This window comes from Apteryx rowi, unplaced genomic scaffold (genome assembly GCF_003343035.1).
Source record: "Apteryx rowi isolate R43461 unplaced genomic scaffold, aptRow1 scaffold_885, whole genome shotgun sequence".
Classification (NCBI taxonomy): Eukaryota; Metazoa; Chordata; class Aves; order Apterygiformes; family Apterygidae; genus Apteryx; species Apteryx rowi.
In genome coordinates, this window is record NW_020451188.1 from 185,973 (window position 1) to 212,373 (window position 26,401).

General features: G+C 36.6%; 1 protein-coding gene across 1 annotated transcript in view; it reads left to right on the forward strand.

The window, feature by feature from the left end:
- The window catches only part of XPO4 (exportin 4), a 79,208-nt gene that overhangs the window by 38,640 nt on the left and 14,167 nt on the right, over positions 1-26,401 (forward strand). The window contains 13 exon segments of the mRNA XM_026090965.1: positions 4,035-4,147; positions 6,602-6,759; positions 7,034-7,208; positions 12,160-12,336; positions 14,570-14,712; positions 14,826-14,971; positions 16,299-16,476; positions 18,202-18,361; positions 20,009-20,178; positions 21,131-21,305; positions 22,485-22,777; positions 23,638-23,819; positions 25,319-25,437. Coding sequence (XP_025946750.1) covers positions 4,035-4,147; positions 6,602-6,759; positions 7,034-7,208; positions 12,160-12,336; positions 14,570-14,712; positions 14,826-14,971; positions 16,299-16,476; positions 18,202-18,361; positions 20,009-20,178; positions 21,131-21,305; positions 22,485-22,777; positions 23,638-23,819; positions 25,319-25,437 — 2,189 coding nt within the window.

Here is a 26,401-nt window from a genome sequence, read left to right on the forward strand (position 1 = left end):
GTGTACAAGTATCTGAAGGGAGGGTGTCGAGAGGATGGGACCAGACTCTTTTCAGTGGTGCTGAGCGACAGGACGCGAGGCAGCGGGCACAAACTGAGACACAGACAATTCCATCTGAACATGAGGAAAAACTTTTTCACTGTGAGGGTGCCAGAGCACTGGCACAGGTTGCCCAGAGAGGTTGTGGAGTCTCCTTCTCTGGACATGTTCAAAACCCGCCTGGACGCGATCCTGTGCAATGTGCTCTAGGTGACCCTGCTTGATCGGGGTGTTGGACTACATGATCTCCAGAGGTCACTTCCAACCTCAGCGATTCTGCGATTCTCTGTGATTCTTCCTCATAATAGTTAATGATACTTGTGTTTAATAATTAAGTGTTTAAGCATACTTTCCTTCTCCTAAATGCTGGATCTGTTTTCTGAGAGCGTAAGTTAGTATAAGGATTTGTGAAACCTTTCTCCTTAGAGGGCAGCAACCCCCTGCTTCAGTTTTGTGAGTTGCTCCTAGACTCATCCCATGTGCTTGGTTGACTAGCAATCCAGACGTGGTCTTAAAATTCAAATATAATCAGTATGTTAGCATTGTAACACTGGATGGCAGATTTCCAAGCCATTACCTGTTTAATTCAGTTTTTTATTTGTAAAATGCAAGTCTAAGACAGATACAGAGCTCTCCAGAAGTATTCCAAACAATGAAGGTAAAGTGATTGAAATAACTTCTAAAACAAAGGCACTCCAGGAGTTTTTCTCCTTTTCTGAGTTCTCTTCACTCCTGTGGACAAACTTGTAGATGGGTGTCTGGCAGAAGAAATCTCAGCTTTAGTGTCCAAGTTCCTACTTTACTGCTTTGTGGAAGGCAGACCTTGCCTCTCAAAAGAAAAAGACATTGGGATCCATTTGCAAAGACTGGAATTTGTGGGAAGTCCTGAAGTGGAACGTGTGTTCTCATCCCCAGTGGCTGCCTCAGCATCTGGAAGATCTTCATACTCCTCCTCACTCATCAGTCCCTTCATGGGAGGGAGGCAAGGGCTGTGAGGAATATATACCTGTGTTTTCATTTTGTTTTTAACGTGTTCATCCAAGGAACATATAGAACTTGAAATTTATGTTTTACTCCCCATTTTTAAAGAAATCACTCTTATTTCTACAATTCATGAAACAACCAATCATAGAGCTAATAGCTACATACATAAATTTAAGCTGATTTAATTTAAGCTAATTAATTCAATTAAGCTAATTAATTTAAGATAAAAGAAAATCTGTCTTAAAGAGTACAGTCTTGTTCTCTTCCTCTTTAGGCATGAACCAGTGAATATGTGAGCCTTATCATATGTGAAGGCATCTAGTTGTATTCTTATGCTTTTCAGAAGAGCTTGATACATTTTAATGAATAATCTTTTCTGATTTAAGCAGGTGTTTTTAGTCTCCATAAGAATCAATGGTTGTATGTCTTGTGAACTGGGTAAAATATTGTCATTTTTCTGGTAAGTGTTTCTTAACTTTGATTTCTGTGTCATCCAAAGTGAGCTGTAATGAGAATTACTCATTCTTCAACAGAATTAAGAATGTTAGAAGAAGAATGTTGCAAACTTCTGTATTTATTATCAGAAGTGCTTTACCCTTGTTTTTCCTTTTAAAAGTTTTCAAGATGTCATAATAGACTGATTTATGCTTATCATAAATCTATGCTCTAGTTTGAGTGCCTAGGAAAAGTATTGGGCTAGTTCTGTGCTGCTTGCTCAGAAGCATTGAGATGTTAAATTAATTTTTGATGATGAAGACACCATTTGTTCTGTGTAGCTGCAGATGTCCATGTCCTAGGTAATTTAGTGCCATTTTTTTCTGGTTTGGCGTAACTGGGCTGTTGCCAATAGAGCTGAACCATAGTCCACACCAAATTAGGGTATTTCACAGCAACAAGCCTCTCCAAACCCAACTTATGCTGGGGTTTGTGGACATCTAGTATATGATGGAAAATGGGTGCAAGATCTCCGTGGTAGGTGCAGGCATAATTTGTGTTGTTTTAGTGAACCGATATTTTACCTACAAATCTACTACTGTCAGATGTGTCATCAGCCCATTAGCCTGAGATTCAGTACTAAAAATAACAGGATAGGACTGCTAAATATTGAGGCTTGTTAAAATAGTGACAGCAAATTGGCCCTTCTTTCATTCCACATGAAATGTGTTACGTAACTTGTCCCCTCTGTAAATTAAACCGAGCGAAGAGCAAATTGATTTGCAGAGACTGATAATGTATCTTTCATCTTCTGGTACTCCTGTATTTCCTAGCAAATCCTTTCTTGGAGAATTACAAAACAGGATACTGTTGTAAATAAACAGCTTACAAATACTGTTTTTTTCTAAAAAACATTCCAAAACAAGAGGAAAAATAGGTAGCTTATTGTGCCAGATCCAATAGCATCGGTCTTAATTCATAATATTACCCCTGATAAGGGATGCTTGCACATGATAATTTCATGCCCATATTTTATTTTCTTCTGGATGAACCGAAGCATTTTTGATCACTTAAATGATACCTGTATTTCAGATGGAAGTAAAATAGGCAATTCTCTGATTTGTTTTCTGTCTAAAATAATGTAGATTAGTTGTGGTCTGGTACATACACATACTGATAATTTTGAAAATGATGAAACTAGTTTTGTAGTAATATGAAAATTCTTAATTGTTCTTACACATTATAATGTGTTGATAACAGTCCTAGACACCTACCTTGAGTGAAGTTCTGCATGATACTCTGCTGTGGAAACGTGGCTTTATTATCACAAGGTTCGGCAGTGTGTTGCTGTGAAGTTCTGTTTTTGGCTCCTGCTGTTGCTTTAGAGTCAGTGCAGGACTCTGAAGGCAAGTTTCAAATTAAAATTGTGCATCCTGCTGTGTGCCACAGCACTGCATATTAAGTTAGATGTTTGCTTTGTATATCTTTCTCTTAAACAACACCCACCAAAACCTAAGGGGTCTGCTTTCTCGAATGATACTGTCGTAGAACTTGCTTTGTTTCAGAGGTAAATTCTTTTTCGTGAACTTTTTTTTTTTGTAGTACCTGGTGATGTACAGTACTCAAGTTAATACAGTTTATCCTCAATATGTACATTACGTGCAGTTGAGCATACTGTTATTCATTCCCCTGATTGGGTTAGAAAGGGGTCAGAGAGGGTAGCGAAGGGTTTAAAAAAAGACAAATGCAAACTTAAGCTGCTGCGTTCATGCAGTTTTACTACTGTTTGGACTGGGAGGTGTCACAGAAGGAAGCACTTTCAGAAATCTTTGATAAACACTACTCTGTGATGACTGACAAAGGATGTAACATATACTTGTTTTTGCCCATGTGTCTGCTTTTTTTCCTGTATTAGAGCATTTGGAGAATTTCATAAAATTTAAATTATACCAAAGTGCATAGTAAGAACTCATGTAATAGCAACAAAGTCCTGGTTTCAGTGTGTGAGTGCTTTTTATGCATGTCTCTTACAAACACGTGTTTAATATGACAATGACTTGTGGTGCCTTATGCTTTTGTTCTTCACAGCATAATAAAAAATGTAGATTAATGCAGGGCTAACATATCTGCATTCTGTGAAGCATATTTGGCTATTTAGAAAAATAGGCTATAGATTTCAATGAGCTATCTTTAGCTATCATAAGGCCTTTATAAAAGCTGCCAGGAAAATGTTTTAGAAAATGATTTCCCATTTTGCATAAATTTTAACACCTGTTAATCGCGGTTGCTTTTTTCCCTTCTTGCCATGTCACATTAGACACCCTGGTTATCAAAGTGATCGTATCACTATGGTATGTCTCATAATTATGATCAAACTGTTATCTAACATTCCTGGAGCATTCTTTTTTTCAATACTTAATACCTTTTATTCCTTGGCCTCATGCATGAATTATGCTGTGTATGTGAAGAGGCTTAAAGTTTGTTTCCATTACATTCTTTCTGAATGGATCCTGTTGTATCTAGGATTTTTTTAAAGCCAAGTAGGAATGTTATTGTTGACCTTGACACCAGATAACTGGGCAGACATTATATAGCTATGTTTGAATCCTCACAAAATGTGATGCTAAAGCCAACAGAATCCTGGCGCGAGACCCTCCTGGACAGCAGAGTTATGGAGCTTTTCTTTACAGTAAGTTTCATTCTTCAACTTTCATAGTACAGATCCACAGGGAAAGCAGCTCCTGCCTGTTTTAAAGCTTTATTGTGGGACTCTTCCTTTTGCATCAGGTAGGACTGATTCAGTTAACTTCAGTTGGTTTATCAAAGCAAACAGAAGTAATGCTTTGTTATCAGGTTATCAGAATATGTATTTTGCCTATATATTGCCTTAGATTGAGAACCATTAACTAAAGAAAAAAATGTATGGTTATCTGAACTTTTATGCATTTAATGCTTTTGGACATGTATTCATCAAATGAAACCAAGCATGGTGAGCTGCAGTAGTTGTGTATGTTTTTCAGCTAAGGTGTAGCACCTCTCAAAAAGATCAGATGAACATTATGTTTTTAGTGATATTTTAGCAGTTGCTCAGCAGAACAGCTGAAATTAAGTAATACAATTGCAGCTTTCTAGACAGTTGCAGCATCCAGAATTCTGCATCTTTTTCTCCAGCACAAAGTAGATCCAAACAAGTTAAATCAAAATAGATTAAGTTAAGAGTGATAGGGAAAGACGTAAAGTGGGGAGAGAGCATGTAATGCTCTATTCCTATCATTTTTTAAAAAATTGGTATTAAAACTGGATAAAATTATTGTTGTTTTTCTTTCTTGCCACTGTTGGGGGGAGAAATTGGTAGTCTTTACTCAGGTAGAAGTTACTGCAACATGAACATTTAATGGTTTATAAATTAGTTTATGGTAATTTCACTTTGCGTTGCATCTAGTGGGACCTGAGAGTTCAGCATTCTTCAGGCTGTGTTCATTTTTGCAAAGCGGAGAAATAACACGTTCGAGACTTAGTCAAAGTGATTATTAGACAAAGTGGATGTAAATCTTCAGTGCTGCTTGGGAGTTGTTTGATATGGGTTTGGATGCCAAGTGCATACTTTGTCGGATTTTTTTTGGGGGGGGGGATAAATGATAAATGATAATTTTTTTTTTGACTGAAAGTTTATCTGTTCCAGGAGTTGTGAAAAGGTGAAAAAAGTGCTGGCAGAACTCTTAGCAGCCACACACAATCTGAACAGCTGTCTAGACTATCCAGACAGTTGCTACTGTCAGCTGTGAATCTCCACATGCAAATAACTTTCTGGCTTCCACGTTAACCCATTCTTGTTTAATAGTATGAAGGTGTCTGAGTTAAATATCTGGTTCTTTAGCTGTTTATAAGGCAATTAAAACATTATTTTGATCATGAATAATTAAATAACATGCAGAATTGCTTTAATACATTTGCATTTTCTTTAATAGTAACCAGAAAGTGCCAGCATTTGGGTCTTTTTGAGTGAATGCTAGCCAGAACAGTCTGCTGTCAGTTTTTGTTTTAAATTCCTAATTTGTAATGGTTGAGGCTTGTAGTATTAGTTTCCCACTTGAGGTAATGCAAGTGAATGGTGGTAGTTTATATACATTTAGATCTGAGAAACTTTAATAACCTTATAAAAATTGGCAAGACTACCATGTTAAAGAGGAAACCCTCAGGCCTAATCTCTTGCTAGTGTGAGACATGCATTAAAAAGGGTATTTGGGTTTCAGGATTTGTTTTCCCTAGTAGGTTTGATCTTTCAGAAATTAACCATGCAACTAATCCATCTAGTTACCAGTTGGATGCAATTGAAACTACAATGCATAGAGAAATGAGTAGAGTGTTTTAACTGTGCTTTTATTTATCCTGTTAAAATATTTTAACTAAATTTGTTTAGGAGGGGAAAAGCTACCCTGTATTTATTTTTCAGTAAATCTTATGTGGAAAAAATAGAAGGCGTGATCCTAAGAGAAATCTTAAAATCCATACTTGATGATTGCAGTAGATACCTGTGCTTATGGCAATATTAGGAGTTTTGAATGTAGAAGGCTTTACCAGCAGCAGCAGTGACGTAACAGGTCGCGGGAGTGAGAGATCACCACTGTTGGCCTTGTATAATGTCAGGGTGTTGCCAAGCAAGTGATGCATTCATTTTTGTGCATGTCTTCAGTGTTTACCTCTGCTAAAGGAGCATCTATATAATCTTGATTGAGCTTGTTGACTAACTTTAGCAAGACTCTGTAGCCTAGGCATAGTTAGCATAATACGGATGACTGTCATTATTGCTGTTTTTAGCAGGAGCAGTATGTCTGACTTGCTGGCATCTGTTTCTCTCCTTAAGACATAACATTCAGTAGACAGTTCAATTTTCAAAATGTAGGTAAGACCTAGCTAAGTGTTAGCTTTAGTGAGTTAATTCATGGCTTGTGACGTTTGTGACCTGAGATGCGATCTTAACGTTTACTGTGATTTTTAGAGGTGCAGAAACCTTTCCATTTTAGACTGAATAGAAGTTAGAGTAAGCTTTTTTTGGTGTGTGCTCTTCTGGATTGAGAGCCATGTGACTTTTGTAAGAACACCCTATTTTCCGTGTATTATTAACTATCTCACTTCCTGAAAGGTACATCGAAAAATCAGAGAAGATACTGATATGGCCCAAGATTCGTTACAGTGTCTGGCACAGCTGGCCTCTTTGCATGGGCCGGTCTTTCCTGATGAAGGTTCCCAAGTCGATTACCTGGCACACTTCATTGAGGGATTACTGAATACTATCAATGGGTATGTATGCCTGCTCTCTAAATTTAGATGGCATCTTTTCATCTTTACTTTGGAGTGTGGTGTATGTGTGTGGAGAACTGGCATGGCTTGCTTATTTCTGGGCATAATTTGTGCTTACTTTTGATTATTTAAATTAAAAAAACAAAGCAGTTCAAAGTAGGTGGTTCTTAAATAACAGGAAACAGATTTGTTGGTTGAAAATTTATCAACAAAATCAATTAGCTTTTAGCATTTTTCTTAATGACTGAAGACTAACTGCCGTTTCTATCTATAGAATTGAAATAGAAGACTCTGAAGCAGTGGGAATTTCCAGTATTATCAGCAACTTGATAACCGTATTTCCTCGCAATATTTTAACTGCCATTCCAAATGAACTTTTCTCTTCATTTGTTAACTGCCTCGCACACCTCACTTGTTCTTTTGGGAGAAGTGCTGCCTTGGAAGAAGTGGTGAGTATCCATTCTCAAATAGTAGGTAATTTTTTTGTTTCCTTCTATCTGTGTGACACGAGAATTTGACTGTTTTGCTAATAACCATATAACGTATTGTTTTGAAGTTCTGTGGTTATTTTAGATATTACTGAAATCACATCTGAGAGGATTTAGGTTTTGTTTCAAGCAACGTAATGAACAATTACACAGTCTCAGATTGTGCAAAGCTTTGTTTTGATTTAAGGCACCTGTCTTGCATTTTCTTCATTTTTAAAAGAATGGATTCATTAAAAAACAAGGAAGACTAAATATTGCTGACTTGCTCGTGTAGGAGGACTTCTCAGAGAAGTGTTGTAGCTGATTAACAAGCTGCAGTTCTGAAAGCTTAGAACGGCCGTATGAGCATACGGACAGGCTGAAACCTACTGCTGTCAGGGCTTACGAGCCGGGAACTTCGGTTTTAAGTGGATGTAGCTGTTAAGATCTTCTGTTGTTAACCCCACACTACTAAGCTGTTTAAATCACCCCTCCATTGCTGGCACAGGTCAAAAGATAATTCTGTGTACTTATCTGGCACAGGAATTCACAGAACTTTTGTTTGTTTACTTTGAAACTTTGGCTATAACATTCAAGAGTAATTCTACATCTTCTGTCTACAAAATTGTGTTAAAAACAAAAAGCTATAAGGATACCTAACTTAAAAAAAAAAAGAAAGCCCCTAAATACTAAGGCAAATAATCTTGCATCTGAGCTATTTATATGTAGTAGTTATTGATTAAAATATTCCTACTAAGGCTATCAAGATATTAGCCAATTTTCCCCTATTATCATTATAATAAATATGAGTTTTTACCAGTTTAGCTACATTAACTGGGCTTTAATACTTGAGTTTGAAAATACTTATAGAAGTGTTTAGTTATAAAGTTGACAGGCATGTTTCTTTGCTGGTGGGGAGAACACAGATGTATTAATTAGTGTTCACTGCAGAGCATTACAACTGCTGTCTTTGCTACAAGGCTAAAATATGTTTCATTTGGCCCAGTGTTCACTTAACATTTCAGTGTTTATGTCTTAGTCAAGAAATTGGTGATTACATTCAGAATCTTAAAATGCAGCAACGTTTCAAACTTTATTGTTCATAATCTGCTCTGTTTTAGAGATTGTCTCGTAGAACTCAGAACAGAATGATGTTGTTCCTGTGTTTGCTGACAGATTTATGAATGTTCATGAAGCCTTTATATAAACATTCAGCAGAATCATAGATACCAATCATTTAAATTAAAGAAACAAGAGAGCACGCATTGTTTCCTCAATTAGCCTCTTGCTATATGAGAGCTGGAATATACAACCACATTTGACTTCAGGAGTGCTCAGTATACCCCAACTCAAACAGTTCATCTCTCAGCAAAAGCTTACAGTAGTGTGTACCAGTATCTTCCTCAAACAGTTTGTGTTTTGGAAATGGCTGACTGGTTATGCCTAATGAACTATGGCTGCCTACACTTCTTCAGCAGAAACTGTGGGATTATAGAAAGTCTTTAGAGTATTATACTTAAATGTTCTCAGATTCAGCAACACCAGAAAAAGAAAATGCAAGATTTTTCTTTTATGAGAGAATTTGGACACTGTCCTTGAATCCTTAAATCATTGTGTAGTGAAAGAAACATTACACTTTCACCTCTTCCCTTGTGTCCTGGGTCTTACAGATGTATAGGATGTATCGCAACTTCACGCTGTTTTTCTGATTTCCAGGATCTTACAGAATTCTGTGGTTGTGGAGCTTCAAAAAAATAATTCTTATACCTTAGCAGCGTTTCAGCAATAAGGCCTGCTACAGAGACTTTTGAGCTATTGCTTACTTAATCCTTGTGGCCTACATGATACAGTGCTGTGCCTAGTAGAAATACTACTTTGGGACCCTGAAAGCACTCTTTGGCTTGGGAAAGTCCCAGCCATGGTTAATGTGTTCCCTAAGCTCTTGCACAGATTGCTTGCAGTGACACATTCTCTGAGCTCATGCACTTTTTATAATTAAGAGCTTTTGATAAAAGAGGAAATACCCTATGTGTCAGGCTCAGCGGAGTGCCAAGATACCATCCCTGGAACTTTTCAGAGTGCTGAACCGCAGCTGAAGGCAGGCAGGCATACTCCGTAAGCTTTGCTGATGCAATGAGCTGTTTCCCCATATTTCTGCCACCTCACATGCCAGCCAAGCAGCTCATGTGAACATTGCAGAAACCCCGTTGGGCACAAGGAATCTGCTTAGCCAAAGGCCTCCTATTGAAACTGTCAAAATGAGGAGGTCCCAAACCATAATGTGCAGCCCACTTCAAAGCACTGCATGGCTTGGCATGGCATTGCAAGCTCTTGCTTAATGGTACTTGCTCCTGTTGCTAATATTGATGTTCAACCAAGAAAAAAAAGGGGAAGGGGTGGATCCAAACCAGAAAAGCTCACCTTCAGATGTTTGTTTTACACTAAGCTGGCTGTTGGGGTTGGGGAGATTGACTGAGGGAAGGTTGAACATTTGCCTGAGCAGCTACCTTGGCCGGGTGGTGGCAGGTAGTAAACATCAGCAGTGCTGGGGGACGGCATGTGGCACAACTTGGACCAGTCATCTCTTCCTTTGACAGTGCTGAGTCTGAGAGAAGGCATTTGTCCACAGCTGTGCTTTCCTTTGCTCAAGACTTAATTCTTATGCAGATGTAGGGATTAAATAGTCCAGCAGACTTGGTGGGTATAAACAGGATGTTGAATGAAAAGTCAAACAGAAATAGAAATGCTATGAAAATGTTTATTTTGCTCCGAATGAGTATTAATGCATTGTTCCTGTTTTGTGGTATTTTTTAAAAATGTCCTGTGATGGAAGACGTCATTCTGAATTTGGTCCTTTTCTCTACTGTGCTTCTAACTGCTGCCAATTTGATGCTGCTTGACAAATTTTGGAAGTGTTCTTTCTTCAAAGGGTCAATAGTCTATGAAGGAAGAAGTAGCAGTTTTCTCTTCCTTTCCTATATTAGAGAAATTAGGCCTCTAATTTCTGGTTGTATCTTGCCCCTGCTGAAGGTCTGAGTTCTGAACTGGGAAGTACTGTTGTTTCTGTTGGGTCCATCACAACGTTTCAGCTCTCCATGCTGCAGCAGGTCATTTGCAATTTGTCTGTGTGACATCTTTGGCCCTGCCGGACCCTGTCATCTGAATCACTAGTCTGAAACAAGGATTGGGAATTTTTACTAAGGTTACTTTGTGACCCAGTTAGTTTGATATGGACAAACTATTTCTACTAGTTGTGCACCTACTTTATGGAGGCACTTTCTAATCATACTTCCCTATTTCCTTATGAGAATACCATAAAGTGCCAAAAACTTTTTTTCATGGCATTTTCTGTTGCATTACCTTCTCAAAGAAGTAGAAAAGATGGATTTGGCTTATTTTGTGCTTCAGAAAAGGACATGTCTGTTTCTTGGTTTATGCTCTGAATTCTTATAAATTACGTATAACTTACATGTTATATACCCAACTAAATATTTCAAGATTGAATGACTGTCCTTGAATTCTTACGTCCTTTAGCTGAATTTTGAAAAGATGGTAGCATCTGTCCTAAATATTTATTCTGTTAATATTGCATAAAACTTTGCCTCTCTTCTCATCATCTTCAGCTTTTCTTTTTATACTTCCGTTGGTGTCCCATATTATAACTTGTATAAATATGACCACTTTACAATTAGAGAATGATGCTGTAAAAATATTTTTAAATGCTTCCAAAGTGATACCAGTTCTCCCTCTTACTCAGTCATCCAGCCAATGTTTTCTTTTCTTTGCCTGTTCATCCAACCACATTTATAACTTTGCTGAAAGTCAGGAACTGGAAGTCTTCTGCCTGGAGCATAATTAAGGCCTTAATAGCTCTTTATTTCATCAAGGAGTCATTTTACTAAGCTGCGCTATCTCTAAGTAACTTCTGTGAATGATCTTATTGATTAAAAGTTGAGAAGACTTGTTAGAGGAAAGAAAAGTCATGCTATGGCAGCCAATCTCCAGTATGCATACAGTCATAATTAAGTTATTTGAAGTCACTAAATGAAGTTCAATTTTTGCCTTAATTCAAAAAGTTGATACCTGCATTAAAAATCCTTTTCAGAAGACAGGGCTGCTTTGCTGTCTGGGTTCTTTATCTTGCCTGTAACCCAGGAGTTTTGATTTTCAGATATGGTACTTCCTTTTGCAACTTATATACCACACATTTATAGAAGGACATGAATAATGAAAACATGATGCTTCAGTTAAAATCCATTAAGCAATTGAAAGTGCTGGCTTATTCTGTGGAATTATGCCTTTTTATTTTGTCTACAGGAGTGAGTTATTGTGTCTCATCATCAGAATTGGCTGCCTTCAGTAGGGTTTCTTGAACACGTGCAATCTTATAATGTTTCCTTCCAGAAGAGAGAATTGTCATCTCTTCTACCTCTGTATTTCAAAAACAGCGGAATACGTATAAATCTGTATGCACGTGGTTTTGCACTTCTCTACCTAATTAAATAGAAATAGCTCAGTTCTTCTTTGTTACTAGTAAAAGCTAAAGTGCTTTGGCATCTTTGGCGGGGGCAACACCCAACAATTTTCATACGTAGGTAATTATGCATGGCTGTTGTTGCCTGTATCAGGTATATTCAAAGTTTAATTTAAGATTGTTTTGATTTTGAACTTTAGGTGAAGAGATGGAATTAACCACTTTGATAGTTTCTAAAAGCCTAGCAAGCATGAAAATTACACTGACCTTTTTCATTTATTGTTTCAGTTCATCTGAGTTTTTCTTGGCTATCCTTACGCAGGTTTTGTGACTGTTTTTTTTTTTTTTAATTGCTTCCATGTTAAGACGAATATCTGTTAAAGAATAATGAATATAAGTGCATTCCTTTGGTTTAGTATAGGAATAAGGTTTTTGTTTTGTTTCTTTCATGTCTTACAGCTTGACAAAGATGATATGGTATATATGGAAGCATATGATAAGTTGCTGGAGTCTTGGCTTACTTTGGTACAAGATGACAAGCATTTCCATAAAGGCTTCTTTACCCGACATGCTGTTCAGGTTTTTAATTCTTATATTCAGTGCCATCTAGCTGCTCCTGATGGTACAAGGAATTTGGTAAGCCCTTGTTCTAGTGGTTTTTAATGATATATAGTAACTAAGCCATGTCTTTTGGTGTGTACTATTTTATGTTAGCTCAAGGGAGCTAATACAGAATTAGTATTTATGGTTTTGATTGGAAATGAAAAAACTTGCTGAATTTGTTACAAAAAGGTCTTTTTTTAGTCTGTTTCTCTCATTCTGAAGAGGAAATAAAGGGAATACAAAAGTCAAAATCACTTCAAAAAAAGATACCAATTAAAAATAAACCCATTATTCAAAAATTGGCCTGCATCCTATTGAGCCATCCCTGAAGATGGAATGACTAAACTTCTCTGGACTAGTGTCTTCCAGACTGAAATTGCAAGCCTTTTAGTGCTGTTGTTGCCTGTCTTTCCATACATTATCCTCAAAGTAAAATTTAATGGTCTATTTTGAAATATAATGGACATGTATAAATGTGTGAGTAAACATAGTATGGCTATGCGCAGACTAGGAGAAAACTTGCAGCCCTGTGTGGCTCTTCTGGATAAAATGGTACATGAATTCCCTATTGAATTTTTGAGATGACTGTTTTGGAGAAAACCTAAAAGTATATGACTTTGAGAGATAAACAAAACAAGTCTCTTTGCCAGGAGTCTGCATCTTACTAAAACAAATTCTGATATAGAAAGCTGGATGTAAATGCTGAATGAATTAATTATTGCATAGATTTGATTCAGTGACAGTATTAAAATTAGTGTCTCTAATTTTGATGCTGTGTAGAGATCTCTGAGATACCTCATTCTGAAAAGTCCCAGATAAAACCTAATTCCGATATCTTGATATGTAACAGATGGTAATAACAGTGCCAACACAGAGAGAAGTATTTCGCAGGAGAACTTTGAATTCATGTCAGGCGGTCTTGACATAACTTGTATATACAGGTTAATTCATGTCATTCTGTGAGATAAGTCATTTATCCCATGGGTAACCTTTTAAAAGGCACAGCTGGCATTTTAGAATGCTTCTTGTTGGATATCAAAGCGGTCGCGGGAACTTGCCGGCCCCGCTCTGCAAGCAGGGACTCACTCTGCAGAAACAGCTGCAACTTTGAAGTTGCCAAAAGAGAATGGTTTGCTGGGTTAGATAAAGAAAAGATGGGTTAAAAGCACTTTGGATGAGGAATTGTGTGTGGATTCAATTTTCCAGAGCCTTTGGAGGAACAATGCAAAATGATAGCATTCTCTGTTGCTTTTATTTTACTTTGTCAGTTGTGGAAACTTTATAATTCTTTAAGTTTTTTTTTTTTTAATGTTTTTAACATTGATGTGTAGTTTCTGCATACAGTGGTTGATCGCCTCAAGGAAATGAGGTCCAATTATTGTATAGGCTGTTCTATAATATAGCCAAGATAAGCTTTGAAAGGTCAGAGTGTGTGACTTGTGCATTCAGCAAGAAATAAATTTTTAAAACTGGGATTTTTTTTATTTGCCTTCTGTTTTTCTGAGGTTATAGCATTTACTTTTTAAAGCTTTTTCTCTGTGAACAATGAGTTATGGAAACTTTTTAATGAAAGAGGTGATTTTCATTTCATCGTGAAAAATGCTACCTCTTTTTGTGATTCATGTAAGATCTCAGAGAACTGGGAAAATATCTTTGTATGACTACAAGGACAGGCAGGGAAAAAGCAAGTAAGTTTCAGTGTTTAAAATGGCTCTTGGCCTGATATATATGTGATTTGAAATGCAAATGTATTTCAACAGTCTTCTGACCAGTGGGTTTGTGGACCAGCTCTGTGAGCCAGACTCGTTCAGTGCTTTATATTGTACCTGCAGCAGTGGATGCTTTTGACAGAGCTGCCTTATACATCCAGTGGTGTGCAAAAGCTGTTTTGCTATTGTCCAGCCTCTACTTACCCTATTATTAACAAGTATCGATTTTCATAACTCCTATCCTTGACTCTTTTCACTAACAGTGGATCTTTGGATTTGAGAGAGCTGTTGGAAACGGTAGCAAATATACAATGAACTCAATGTGGCATTTTGCTCATGTGTTTGTGAAATGCTGATTTGAAAATAATATGAGGCCAAGTTTACTGCTCTGGTTTAATTGTTCTGTGTCTAATTTAGTGTGAGCTTGTTGTCCATCCATGCAAAACAAAAGAAAAAGCTTGAATGAAAACAGAAAAAAGACATACAAAAATGTGATGATGATATTTAGAAAGTGTAACGTTAACTGGTTACTTCTAATTTTGTTAAAATAACAACAGACCGCCAATGGCGTGGCCTCTCGGGAAGAGGAAGAGATAAGTGAGCTACAGGAGGACGACAGAGACCAGTTCTGCGACCAGCTGGCCAGCGTGGGCATGCTGGGGAGAATCGCTGCAGAGCATTGTATACCTCTTCTGACCAGGTACAGGACAATATCTGTGAATGCGAATAAATAAAACCGCCAGTATGAAAAGCCTGAATTTTGGAAACAATTCAAGGACTACGTGGAGTTACTTTATTGTTATTTGTCCGCAGTTTATTAGAAGACCGAGTGACAAGGCTCCATGGTCAGTTGCAAAGACATCAGCAACAGTTACTTGCCTCACCAGCATCAGGCTCAATGGACAATAAAGTGCTTGATGACCTGTATGAGGATATTCATTGGCTTATTTTAGTCACAGGTTAGTGAACAGCTTTAAGCAGTGCCTATTCTGGTATTTTTGCTGAAACTGGAACACCTCATGAAAAAAAAACCCAGCATGTCCACTACTGTCAATTGACTGTATATATTTTATCCTTTATGATGCTTTCATCTTATATATTCTAGTCACAAAAAATCTTTGTCTTCCTTTCATCTGCCATGAGTACTATGAGGGTAATCTTTAAGATTAATGAAATCTTTACATAAGGTATGTCCTTTGAAAATGCCTGTGACAAATTTTATTATACATTTTTGAGATGTGTTATTAGTCAACCTGTTCAAGTAATTAGTCTGTTCATGACCTTTCAATTGTACTGTCCGGGGTCGCGTGACTGTATAAGGGAGTTGGCATGAGATCAGGGGAATGGTGTTACTCAGGGGTGGCAACAAATCGAGCAAGTTCCACAGTCTCTCAGTGCTGATGATCCATGTACTGGCATCTGGTTACATTTCAGGGAACTTGAATATAGAAACTTTTTTCTTTTTTGTTTTTTTTTCTCTTTTTTTTCTGATTTTTAGCTGGAACTATCTTACATCTGTCTGTGAAGCATAATAATAACTAAAACAATGTCTTTTGTTAGGAGAAATGTATATTCCATTATGAAATATTTTCTGGGTTTTTTGAACATCTGATGTAGTAGTAGTTCTCAGATGTTGACATAAATATGTTTATAATATTTTTGTATCACTGTGGGATGAAGTTTGTAGCCCAGATGGTTATGAGACCAGATATTGAAAAATGTGACTAAATCTGGAATTAATATGAATTATCTGGATACCAGCGTACTGTACTGTAAAAACTCTTGCTTCACCTGATCTGCAGTTGCTACCCCTTTATTATAGCAAGTCTTTCTGGTGTCTGAAAACCTCTAACAGATCTGAAATGTTAGTAGAACAGAAGTCCTGGATGAGATGGACTCAGCAGGGAAGCTGTAAAATCAGGGCATTTTTTATCATGTGACTGAAGGAGAAAAAAGGTGGCTACAAAATGTTGTATAAAATTATTTTTATCCTATAGAAGAATCAGCTGTAGTACTTTCATATGAAGCAAAGCTGCTCTTTGTTTTTGTTTTTAATTTGGTGGCTTATTTCTCAGTCTTTGTTTCTTGACATTTTAGCTTCACCCCTACAGAATAGCTTTAAGTATTCAAAGTTAGATATACTTGTGTAAACAGTGTTAGTCAGGGTTTGTACAAACGTTTGATTCTAGTGCCATGTCTACAGTTAAGTCAATGGATTCTCTATTCAAAAGCCATAAGTTAACCTAGGGTAGAAATTTGTGATCACTCTTTCTTTTTTAATGTAAGGCTACCTCTTGGCTAATGATACTCAGGGAGAGACTCCGCTAATACCTCCAGAAGTAATGGAATATTCCATTAAGCATTCAGCTGAGGTTGACATCAATACAACACTTCAAATTCTGGGATCTCCAGGAGAAAAGGCTTCTTCCATCCCAGGATACAACAGAACGGATTCTGTAATTAGGTAAGAATGCATCACGCACTGAAGTATGTCAAATGTTTTTTTCAGAGAGAAAGTTGGAGCATGGGTGGACTTCTGTGAATTTAAAAGAAGTAATATATAAACATTAAAAATTGGAAAAGAAATGTGTCTTTTAACTAGTTTTAAAGTAAGGGCAAATAATTTATAAGAATGGTTTTATAATAGATATATTAAGGCAATGCTATGAGAGAGGTTAAGAAAAGACAGAAAAGGTGAAGCCATTTTCTTAGGGTAAAGAAAGGTAGAATGACTACAAATGAACTTTCAAGTCGAAGTGATCCAGGGGATCCCCTCATCAGGAGGATTGAGGGGAAGAATAGGAGTAAAGCATCAAAACAGTTACAGCACAGAGTCAGGATGGGGAGGCTAAAATGACGCATGAGCAAATAGTCATACTGGAGGACATGATAGAAAGTCTGTGAAATAAATACAGAAATATTGCTTAAATTACTGAAAACTTGTTTTAAATCAACACCGATCAAAATCGTTAGATAATATACTATAGGCTCTATATGAATTCTGCACATGTACAGCCTGAGCAAATGATTTCCAAAGCATAAGTGAGCTTGTCTACTTTGGACATGAGCTGCTGCCTCAGTAGCAGCTCAGTTGGTCCTCAGTGGGGGAAGACTGTTGTCACTTCTGTACACATATCAATATTAGCCTAAGGAACAGCATAAGGGATTTCCATTCTCTTTTTGCAAGAAGATGATACCCACAAAGGAGTCCTGATGTTGGAAGATTCAAATTGAGAAGACCATATTTCATTTTTAACTGACATGGAAGAGTCTTCATCCAAGATTAGTTGTGTGCTTACTCTTTATTCTTCTGCAAGAGGCTAGAAAAATGGCTCTCCATTGGCAAAGATGTGCTTCATGGGTTAAGAAGTTTTTAGAAGTTTTAATACTGCTCATTCATACAAATCCTGTCAGCTACAAGAAGAGGTCAACAGGAACAGAATTTTTTGATGCACTGTCTTGGTGGAGATGGGAATAAAATCAGATCTAAGTAAAGAGAGATTTGAGGCTCTCTCCAGCAGTAGCTCTGAAACTTCTGCAAGAAGTAGACCACTGCCAACTCCTAAATTCATTGAGGACTATCACATTCTCATCAAATTTATAAATGAGTATGCTATAAAAGCTAATGTATAATACAGTATTGTGGACTGATTGTATTCATGCAATCGTCTGGTGATCATCTAGGTCAGATTGTTTGTGGTAATAAAAACAGTAGGAAACAACTGGTCATTTTTGTATTTGTTCTTTAGTATGTATCACACTGCAAAAGCTTAGTTCAAACTTTGTAACTGAGGTGGTTGATGTGAGAAAGGGAGAACGCTTTTCAAAGAAAGCTTTTCAAGCACACCAGGTAATGATCCAGCTGGAAAAATTCCCATTTCTCATCATTCCCATGATGTCAGAATGCTAGTGAGGATTCTCATGTTACAGTTATTTCGCAGCTGAAGATAATCACCTTATCTTTTAATGCATATTCAGACTTCGTATTTGCTAGTCTGTCCTATCTCTCTCTCTGTGCATTTAGAGAAACAGTAAACTCAGGTGCTCTTTACTCCACTAAAGTAGGATGAAATATTTTTTGTTTTCTTGTTTCTTCCATTATATTTCGTGAAAAATGAATGTTTGGTACACAGTCCCATTGCTTCCCAAAAAACCGCTTACAGCATCTTCATTGGATTTAAATCTGCAGGTTGTTATCTGCTATTTTAAGAGTGTCAGAAGTAGAATCTCGAGCAATAAGGGCAAATCTCACACACCTTCTGAGCCCCCAGATGGGCAAAGATATCGTATGGTTCCTCAAGCGCTGGGCAAAGACGTACCTCTTAGTGGATGAAAAGCTGTATGATCAGGTAAGGATATAACTGTATGACTGAACTGCTGAGTATTAGCAATAATATTATCCTATAAATGCAGATGTCAGTGTAGCTATTTTAAGCTTCAATTATAAAGTATTTTTAATATGAAATGTGTTATGGTTTGTTTTGGAACTTGTATGAAAGTGGATTTTTCCTTCTTTTTCTTTCTTTTTTTTTTTTCTCTTTTAAGTAGGAATGTAAGTTTTTAGGGGACCCTACTTGCACATCTTGGCGTAAATGTGATTTTTGTAGCCGTTGGCATAGCAAAATGGCTTAGTATTCTCTTAGTCTATTTACTGGGTAAAACTCCCCAACCACAGGATTTTATAAGCTACTTCCTACTATCCATCAGATCGTACGGTTCATCTCTAATACAGTGGTTGTGCTTGATGGATGCTGGTCAGTCAGTAATCTGGTCGTGATTCTGAACTGGATATTTAACACTATTGCAAGGTGGTTGTATATTGGCTAATGTCATGCTCCTTTCTCTCCTCTCCCCATTCTCTTATGTTCTCATTGTATATTATTCTGCGTTCATTGTAAGGGGCAACTTCTGATTGTGTCTGGACAGCACTAATTATGATTAGGCCTTGATCCTGATTTTGCTTATAGAACTAACTATAATGCAGCTAGCTAACAGAGGCCACTCGTCCTGAGGAGGTCCTGCTGACTGGTAGCTTCTGAGAAGGAAGCATCCTCCCCTTCATTTCTACTGCTGAAGCAACTAAGAATACTAATGCTTCAGGAAGCCTTTTCTTAACAAAATGGGGAATACTAAAGGCTTGTGATTACTTGAAACATGTTATTCAGCCTCTACTTAAAGAGCAAAGAATTTGTAAAGGTACCAGTTGGGGAAGAATTGGAGAACATCTAAGAGAGAATATGAAAAACAGTGCAAAGAGACAAAACAGAGTATATAGGGATAGTACACATTTAATTTGTGTTTAGTGTTGGCATGTGAATGTGATTGGATACCTCTATTTAAATCTTATGCTAAGTCATGAAAATATTATGAGTTTAAAGTTAGGAATATTTGTGGTATCCTGACATGAAGCCTATGCACAATTATTAAAAATCCTTGGGTTTCACTCTTAAGAAACTTTTTTTTAAAGATGGGAGAACATTCAGTTTCAAGGAAGCGTATGTTAATATGCCAGGACCAAAATGGACTATCTTTCCAAAAAGATACATGGGTTGAAGCAACAATGCAGAAAAGATTCTCTGTGATGAAAATAAGTTCCTACAAGACTGACCTCAGAGATTAAGAGCTAGGTTTATTTCTGATAGTTTTTATTATTTAATTTTGAGGAATTTCTTCATAAATTCATGGAAACACTTTTGGGAAATGAAGTTGGGATCTTTTAACTTTTTAAAGCTTTTAAACTTTCATTAGCATTAAAAGCTAGATACTCAAATTGTAATGGGGTTTAAACTTTTCTTTCTTTTAGGTGTTGTGCTTAAAATTGAAAGAGAAATTTGGCAAAGATTTTCTATTCCAGGTATTCTTTGCCTTTGTTGATGTAACTTTTGTGTATTTTAAGTAGGGAAGTGACAGCCTGAAAAGAATTTGCTGACTGATTACCGTACACTTTTGAGTTCTGGCTTTTGTAAAACTCACTCATCTTAATGCTTTTCTTATAGATAAGTCTGCCATTTAGTACAGCATTTGGTGCTGATACAGAGGGTTCCCAATGGATTGTGGGTTACCTTTTAGAAAAAGTGATCAGTAACCTGGCAGTGTGGAGTTCAGAGCAGGACCTTGCAAATGATACTGTACAACTGCTAGTAACATTAGTGGAAAGGAGAGAGCGGTAAGTTGCTATACCTCTGGAAGTCAAAAAATTTCTTTTGCTTCCTTTAAAATTTTTTGGCCAAAGTAATCCAGATCCGGGGCATTTCATATTCATGTCTCTGTAAGTCAAATGACTTTAGTAACCTGCCATAAATGGAAAAAAAAAATGGTGTGACAAAGTGAGGAGTGAGACCTAGATTTGACAAACCGTAATCTAATTTATATTATTGTTTAGAAGTGCACTCTCCTTCCCCTGCCTTTGTGCCTCACTCTTAAACAGTGCAAAAGGAAAACTCTCCTGGTCTCCACTCTTATTGCGAGGGTTTTTGTGGTGTTGCTTATTTGTGCCGAACAAGTTGTTCAAGATTGAAAGGTCAAATACTGGCGTAAGCCAGTGTAAAATTTGTTTTGTAAATGTTTAAAACTATCTAGAGAATTTGGCAGATTCAGACAAATTTCAAAGTTTTCTTTGGTATTAGAAATTGTGAAGCAGGAATTTCTTGAATGTTTTACTTTTGTGAATCGACATGCAATTAAACATGTAAACATGGATACACAGTTCTTTTGAAATACTGTTCTGAAATTTGCGGAATTAAATGCTTGAGGGATTTTCTTAGAAAAAAAAAAATAGATTTTAAAACCCACAGGAGCTACTTTAGGAATAAACTGCTTCCTTTATCATGACATAATGAGACTAAGCTTTTAATCTATATAATATGTTTATTAACTGTGTGTTTGTATGTGTGCAAAACTAGGGTACTTCCCTTTTCTCCCAGATGAATTGAGCCATTTTATGAGTATATATTTTAGAAATCTTAGAGGTGAGATATTAATCAGATGAAAGTCAAAAGATGATTTAGTCTTAAAGGAATTAAAATAAAAAATTGACAACTGCTAGCAGCCTGATGTCTGTTCATACAATTTTGTGAAGCCTTTTCTTTTAATTAAACTGTTTTTTTCCTCCCTTCTAGGGCAAACTTAGTTATTCAGTGTGAAAACTGGTGGAATTTAGCTAAACAATTTGCAAGGCGAAGTCCTCCTCTTCACTATTTGTCCAGCTCTGTGCAGAGAACACTAATGAAAGCTTTAGTTTTAGGAGGTTTTGCTCATATGGACACGGAAACAAAACAACAATACTGGACAGAGGTAAGCTATTTAATGCTTCTACTACTTTCATTTTAGCAAGTAATAGAACTGAAGTTTGAAGTCAGTTTAGGGAATTTTACAATGACACAAAGTGAACTGTTACAGAATCTTTCGATTTGTGAACTAATACTGATGATTATTATTTTTTTATGATTCTTTGGAGGTCAACAATTGTATGGCACCAATGAGCTGCCAAAAATGGTTTCTAAAACATCGTTACTTAAACAGAAGGAGTCATGAAACAGCCAGTATAGCAGTACATTTGAAAGAGGCTATTATAAAAGTTTAAGAGTTTTCCTTAGATCTGTCTCATTTCTTTCCTTTTTTAGTTTGGAGACGTTATTAAATTATTCAGGCTTAATGATAATGACAGTAAGTTTAAAAACAAACAAACAAACATTCCTCCGCCACCACCTCACATGGAGAATAATGAAGCCCCTTGACCAGCTTTTTCATGCCTTGATGCCTTTAAAGCTCAGGTATCTATTACCAGGAAGGCTGATGCTAGAAAGTAGCTGAAATGTGGTCAGGAAGCATCATACAAATTTATAAAGCATTGGCCTTCTGAGAGAAACTTAATCACTTTTATTAGCAAAAGTGTGAAATGAGTGATTGAAGGTAAGATCACAAGCACTGGAAGTAATTGGGAGAAGCATTTAGCTATTTTATGGAAATTTCTAAATTGGTTCAGATTACAAACACAATTGCATAGGCTGGTTAGTAGGTGAAAAGTTGTAAGAGAGATTGCACTATACAGAATCATAATATGACAAAGATTATTGTGAACGTGACTCTTAATTAATACTTTCATTAATAACCTGTAACAATTTTTTGGTTGCTAACACTGAATTTGGAAGAGAATCAAATAATGTGAGTCAGGGAAAGTCATTGTCATTTGTGTAAACACTACCGAATAACATGGAGCACTTATGTAGGTGCTGATTTTGAAACCAGCCTGTGGGTGCTGATGTTTAGTGAGGATCATTAATGACTAGCGCTTCAGTTTACACTAATGTGATATAGAATAATGTAACTGAGCCAATGCAAACTGGAAGCGATTGATTCTTGTACTTTTGTGTGAAGAGCAATTTATGAGTTTGCTAAATTACTTAAAGCTCCAATCCCCTTCATGTAATAATATGCTTATCTCAGTGTGCCTTGTCTAATAATCTTTTTAAGGTTCTTCAGCCACTTCAGCAGCGATTCTTGAATGTGATAAACCAGGAAAACTTTCAGCAGATCTGTCAAGAGGAGGAAGTGAAACAGGAAATCACTGCTACATTGGAAGCACTCTGTGGCATTGCTGAGGCTACTCAGATTGATAATGTAGCAATTCTCTTTAATTTCCTAATGGACTTCCTTAATAATTGCATTGGGTTAATGGAAGTATACAAAAACACACCAGAGACTGTTAATCTCATAATAGAAGTCTTTGTTGAAGTTGCACATAAACAAATTTGCTATCTTGGAGAGGTAAATACAACCAAAAGGAGGAGGAGGGGAAGAGCGTGTGTGTGCGCGTGCATGCATGTGTGTGCAGTACTATCCTTTAAACAAACTGTAGTGATGTTTTAGATTCTATACAGTAAAAAATGCTATACAGGCACATCTGTTAGAGGAAATCCTCTGTTTAAAAACATTCCCTCCCAAGGTTAAAAGCAGGATATCTAGATTATTCTTAGACCAATAAATATAACCATAATTCATCACTAGTCTAATTCTATTCATGGGTAGCAAAAGAGTGCAGACCATGGCGAATGCTTTTCTAACCATATCAAGCTTTTCTGAGGACTTGCCAAGGAAAATTGCACCATTATTTTATGTGACAAATGCATACTGTAGGGACACTGGCGTGGTCCTAAACATGGTAAAATGTATACCAAGAAATTATCAGGTAAAACGAGTCAGTGCAGTGCACTTTGGTCTTTGCACTGTTGGCTAATTTTGGTTTCACATCTAGAAAAGTTTCTGCCTACTCCAAACTATGTATGGACTAACAGTGAATTATGGCTCCAGAATTTGATAGCAGAGATGAGTCCTTTAGAGATTTTATTGGCAATTAATGTTTTTGTTAAGACTGAGGAATTAATAGAAGTAATGTTTTAATCAGTAGCATGTCAATGCATGGCTGTAAGTGTTCTTATTACTTAAGGTAGCAGTTTCCATGATGATTTTGTGTGCAGTTGTTATGAAAAATGGATAGTATAACTGAAATTAAAACCTTGAGGTATCATTGACCACATAACACCATCTTAAAACAAAGTATGTCATTTTTAGCACGTAGAGGTTTTCTTATTATTTAATTCTTTTTTTTTTTTTTTTTTTTTTTTTTGGCCAACGCCATGAACTAGTATGAGGCTTGCCTAGCTTTGCTCCAGGTATATTCCAAGAATAATCTAGGTCGACAACGGATAGATGTTACAGCGGAAGAAGACCAGTACCAGGATCTCCTCCTCATTATGGAGCTTCTCACTAATCTTCTGTCAAAAGAATTCATAGATTTCAGTGATACAGGTATGAAGCAATTGGGCACTGATGAACCATAACTTGTGTTCTAAACATTAAAAGCTGTTAGGGATCATGTGTTCAATCCAGGCAAAATGAAAACTGAAATACAGATCAGGATATGAAAATTACTATTTAATGTGCTGGTAGCGAAGGAGACACTTTTCACAGTATGGCCTGTCTTTTAGCATTCTGAAATAATTATTGTTCTCATAAAATATGCAGGGCATAGATGAAACAGCTTGAAATCTGAAGGCTGCAAGTCTGGACATATAGTAGCAGCAGTTGAGTATTAAAAAAAAAAATCATAGAGAAGTCAGAACAAGAAATGACTGCAAGAAGAGGGATGGATTATCTTCTTAGTACAAGATCCAAATTTTGTGAAATGCTGAACTATTAAAATTCTATTGTTTTGAATTTTTTTTGTATTCCTCTTATACAGAACATGCTTTATGGTATGTGGTTGTGGTTTGAGTTTGAGGTTTTTCTTCATATTCCAGCCTGTTACTTTCTTCCATATCGCTGCCACTTAAAATTGCATTGGTCCTGAATATAATCTGCCAACTGTAACTTAGCCATACTGTATTGCTTTTGAATAAGTTAAAACAGGTTTGCATGATTCAGATCTTACTATGTCCTATGCAGTTGCACAGAAAACATGATCAATAACAAACTCAGTCTGTCTGGATTGTTTTGATATTCTTCACTGCTGCTCTGAGGTACTTCCTGAAAAGGAGAGAACCTTGTACTCAAATCCAGTGTCTCCATCTAGTTTTCTGTTGCACATGCACAACACAGCAATACAGAACCAGATTTAGACTTTGTCCATTGAATGGACCACTCGACACCATGTAACTTGCCCTTTTTGAGGTCAGGCATCACATGTTAGTTGCATAGAAAACACTGTAAAGATACTTACCGTGAAACAGGAATGTGAATACTGCCCAAACATAATATCCAGATATCAAATGTATTGAAACTTGTCTGGATACTATTGCAGACTTAATGCAGAAATTATAAAAGTAAGGTAACTGCTAGTTGATGGGAAATATAAGTCTGATCAAGTTTTAACATGCAGTATTTTCTTCAATAACTCCACCAGTTTTTTCTCCTTGCATTTTACGCTGTGGTGCAACTGTTGCACACACTTAGTGTAAAAATGCAATAATATTTTGCTCACTATCTGTTTATGTACACAGTCATGAAGCAACTATCACTAGAAACAAATACAGATTTCTGTAGTGGAAGGGAGCTCTTGAAAGTGTCTGAAGTGTTCTGGTTTAGCATGCCATCTGATTTACATGATTATGAAATGAATATAATTATAGAGTGATGTGGCAGCTTCTACTCACTAAGTTTCTATTTTAATATAGTGCCCCATGTTTTTGTTCAATTGGAAAGAGGGGAATAGTCCTATTTTTAAAAATGTCTTCATTAAAGAAATGTGACTCTTCCTTCAATATGTTTGATCCTCTTTTTATATTAAAAACATTCTGTCTATTCTACAGATGAAGTATTTAGAGGACATGAGCCTGGGCAAGCTACAAATAGATCTGTATCAGCAGCAGATGTTGTCTTATATGGTGTTAATCTAGTTCTGCCTCTAATGTCCCAGGATCTGCTGAAGGTAAGTATAGTTATAATATGTAGTTGCTAGAACAAAAAAGGGTTATAGTAATGAATTTCCAAAAATAGGTTCTAAATTGTATTCCACTTCCATAAGTTGAATGGGTTTTCTAGGATTTATTTTAAATGCAAGTGATTGTTCCCAAGTTCTGGATACTGTTTGAAAAAGAAGAATGTATATATGAAAATGTATATAAGAAGGGTCTAAACAAAACAAAACTTTGTTCCTCTGTAAGTAAGTATGGGTAGATTAACAATTAGCCAAAACTGAAATGTGGTCTGTGGAATCCTTTTTCTGATGGTGTCAGAAATTTGATAAGAAGCATTAACATGATCATTAGTCAAAAAAGTTTGGAAGCTGTTGACCTGCTGTTTTATTTTGATAAGGTGGCCATAAAACTATTCATGTTCTGTGAGTTACTAATTCTGTTCTGTAGCTACTGAGTGATACATGGCAGTATCTTTTCAGTAGGAGAATAGTAAATCTTGGATTATTTTTGCATTATTGTAGGCTTTCATATCATCAACATATGCAGTTTGTCAGTAGAACAGTAAAAAATGAAAGGACTGAATGACAGTATTTCACTGGGTGGCACTGTGTTAATGTTTTACTTTGAATCTGGAATCCCCTTTTGAAGTGCATCTCATTTTTCACCTCTTAACATGCTTTGGTTCTTATCTGGTAGCGCTCACAGAGCCTGAGAACTACGTCTGCTTGAGCTAAAATTAGGAAGCACCCCTAATGTGCTGCAAAAGCTAATGAGGCTTTTGCGCCACAGCACAAGACTTGCTCATCTCTGAAGTAAAACTCACCAAATATATACAGATGCATGCTGGGCTCCCACCACTAGCTTTTTCACTTTGCAAATCTGCTTCTATTGCACCACATTATTTGCTAATATAGCCACTGATGACTCTGAAGTTGTCTACCATGACTGTCTTTTCTTTTTCAGGAGAAAGCATCA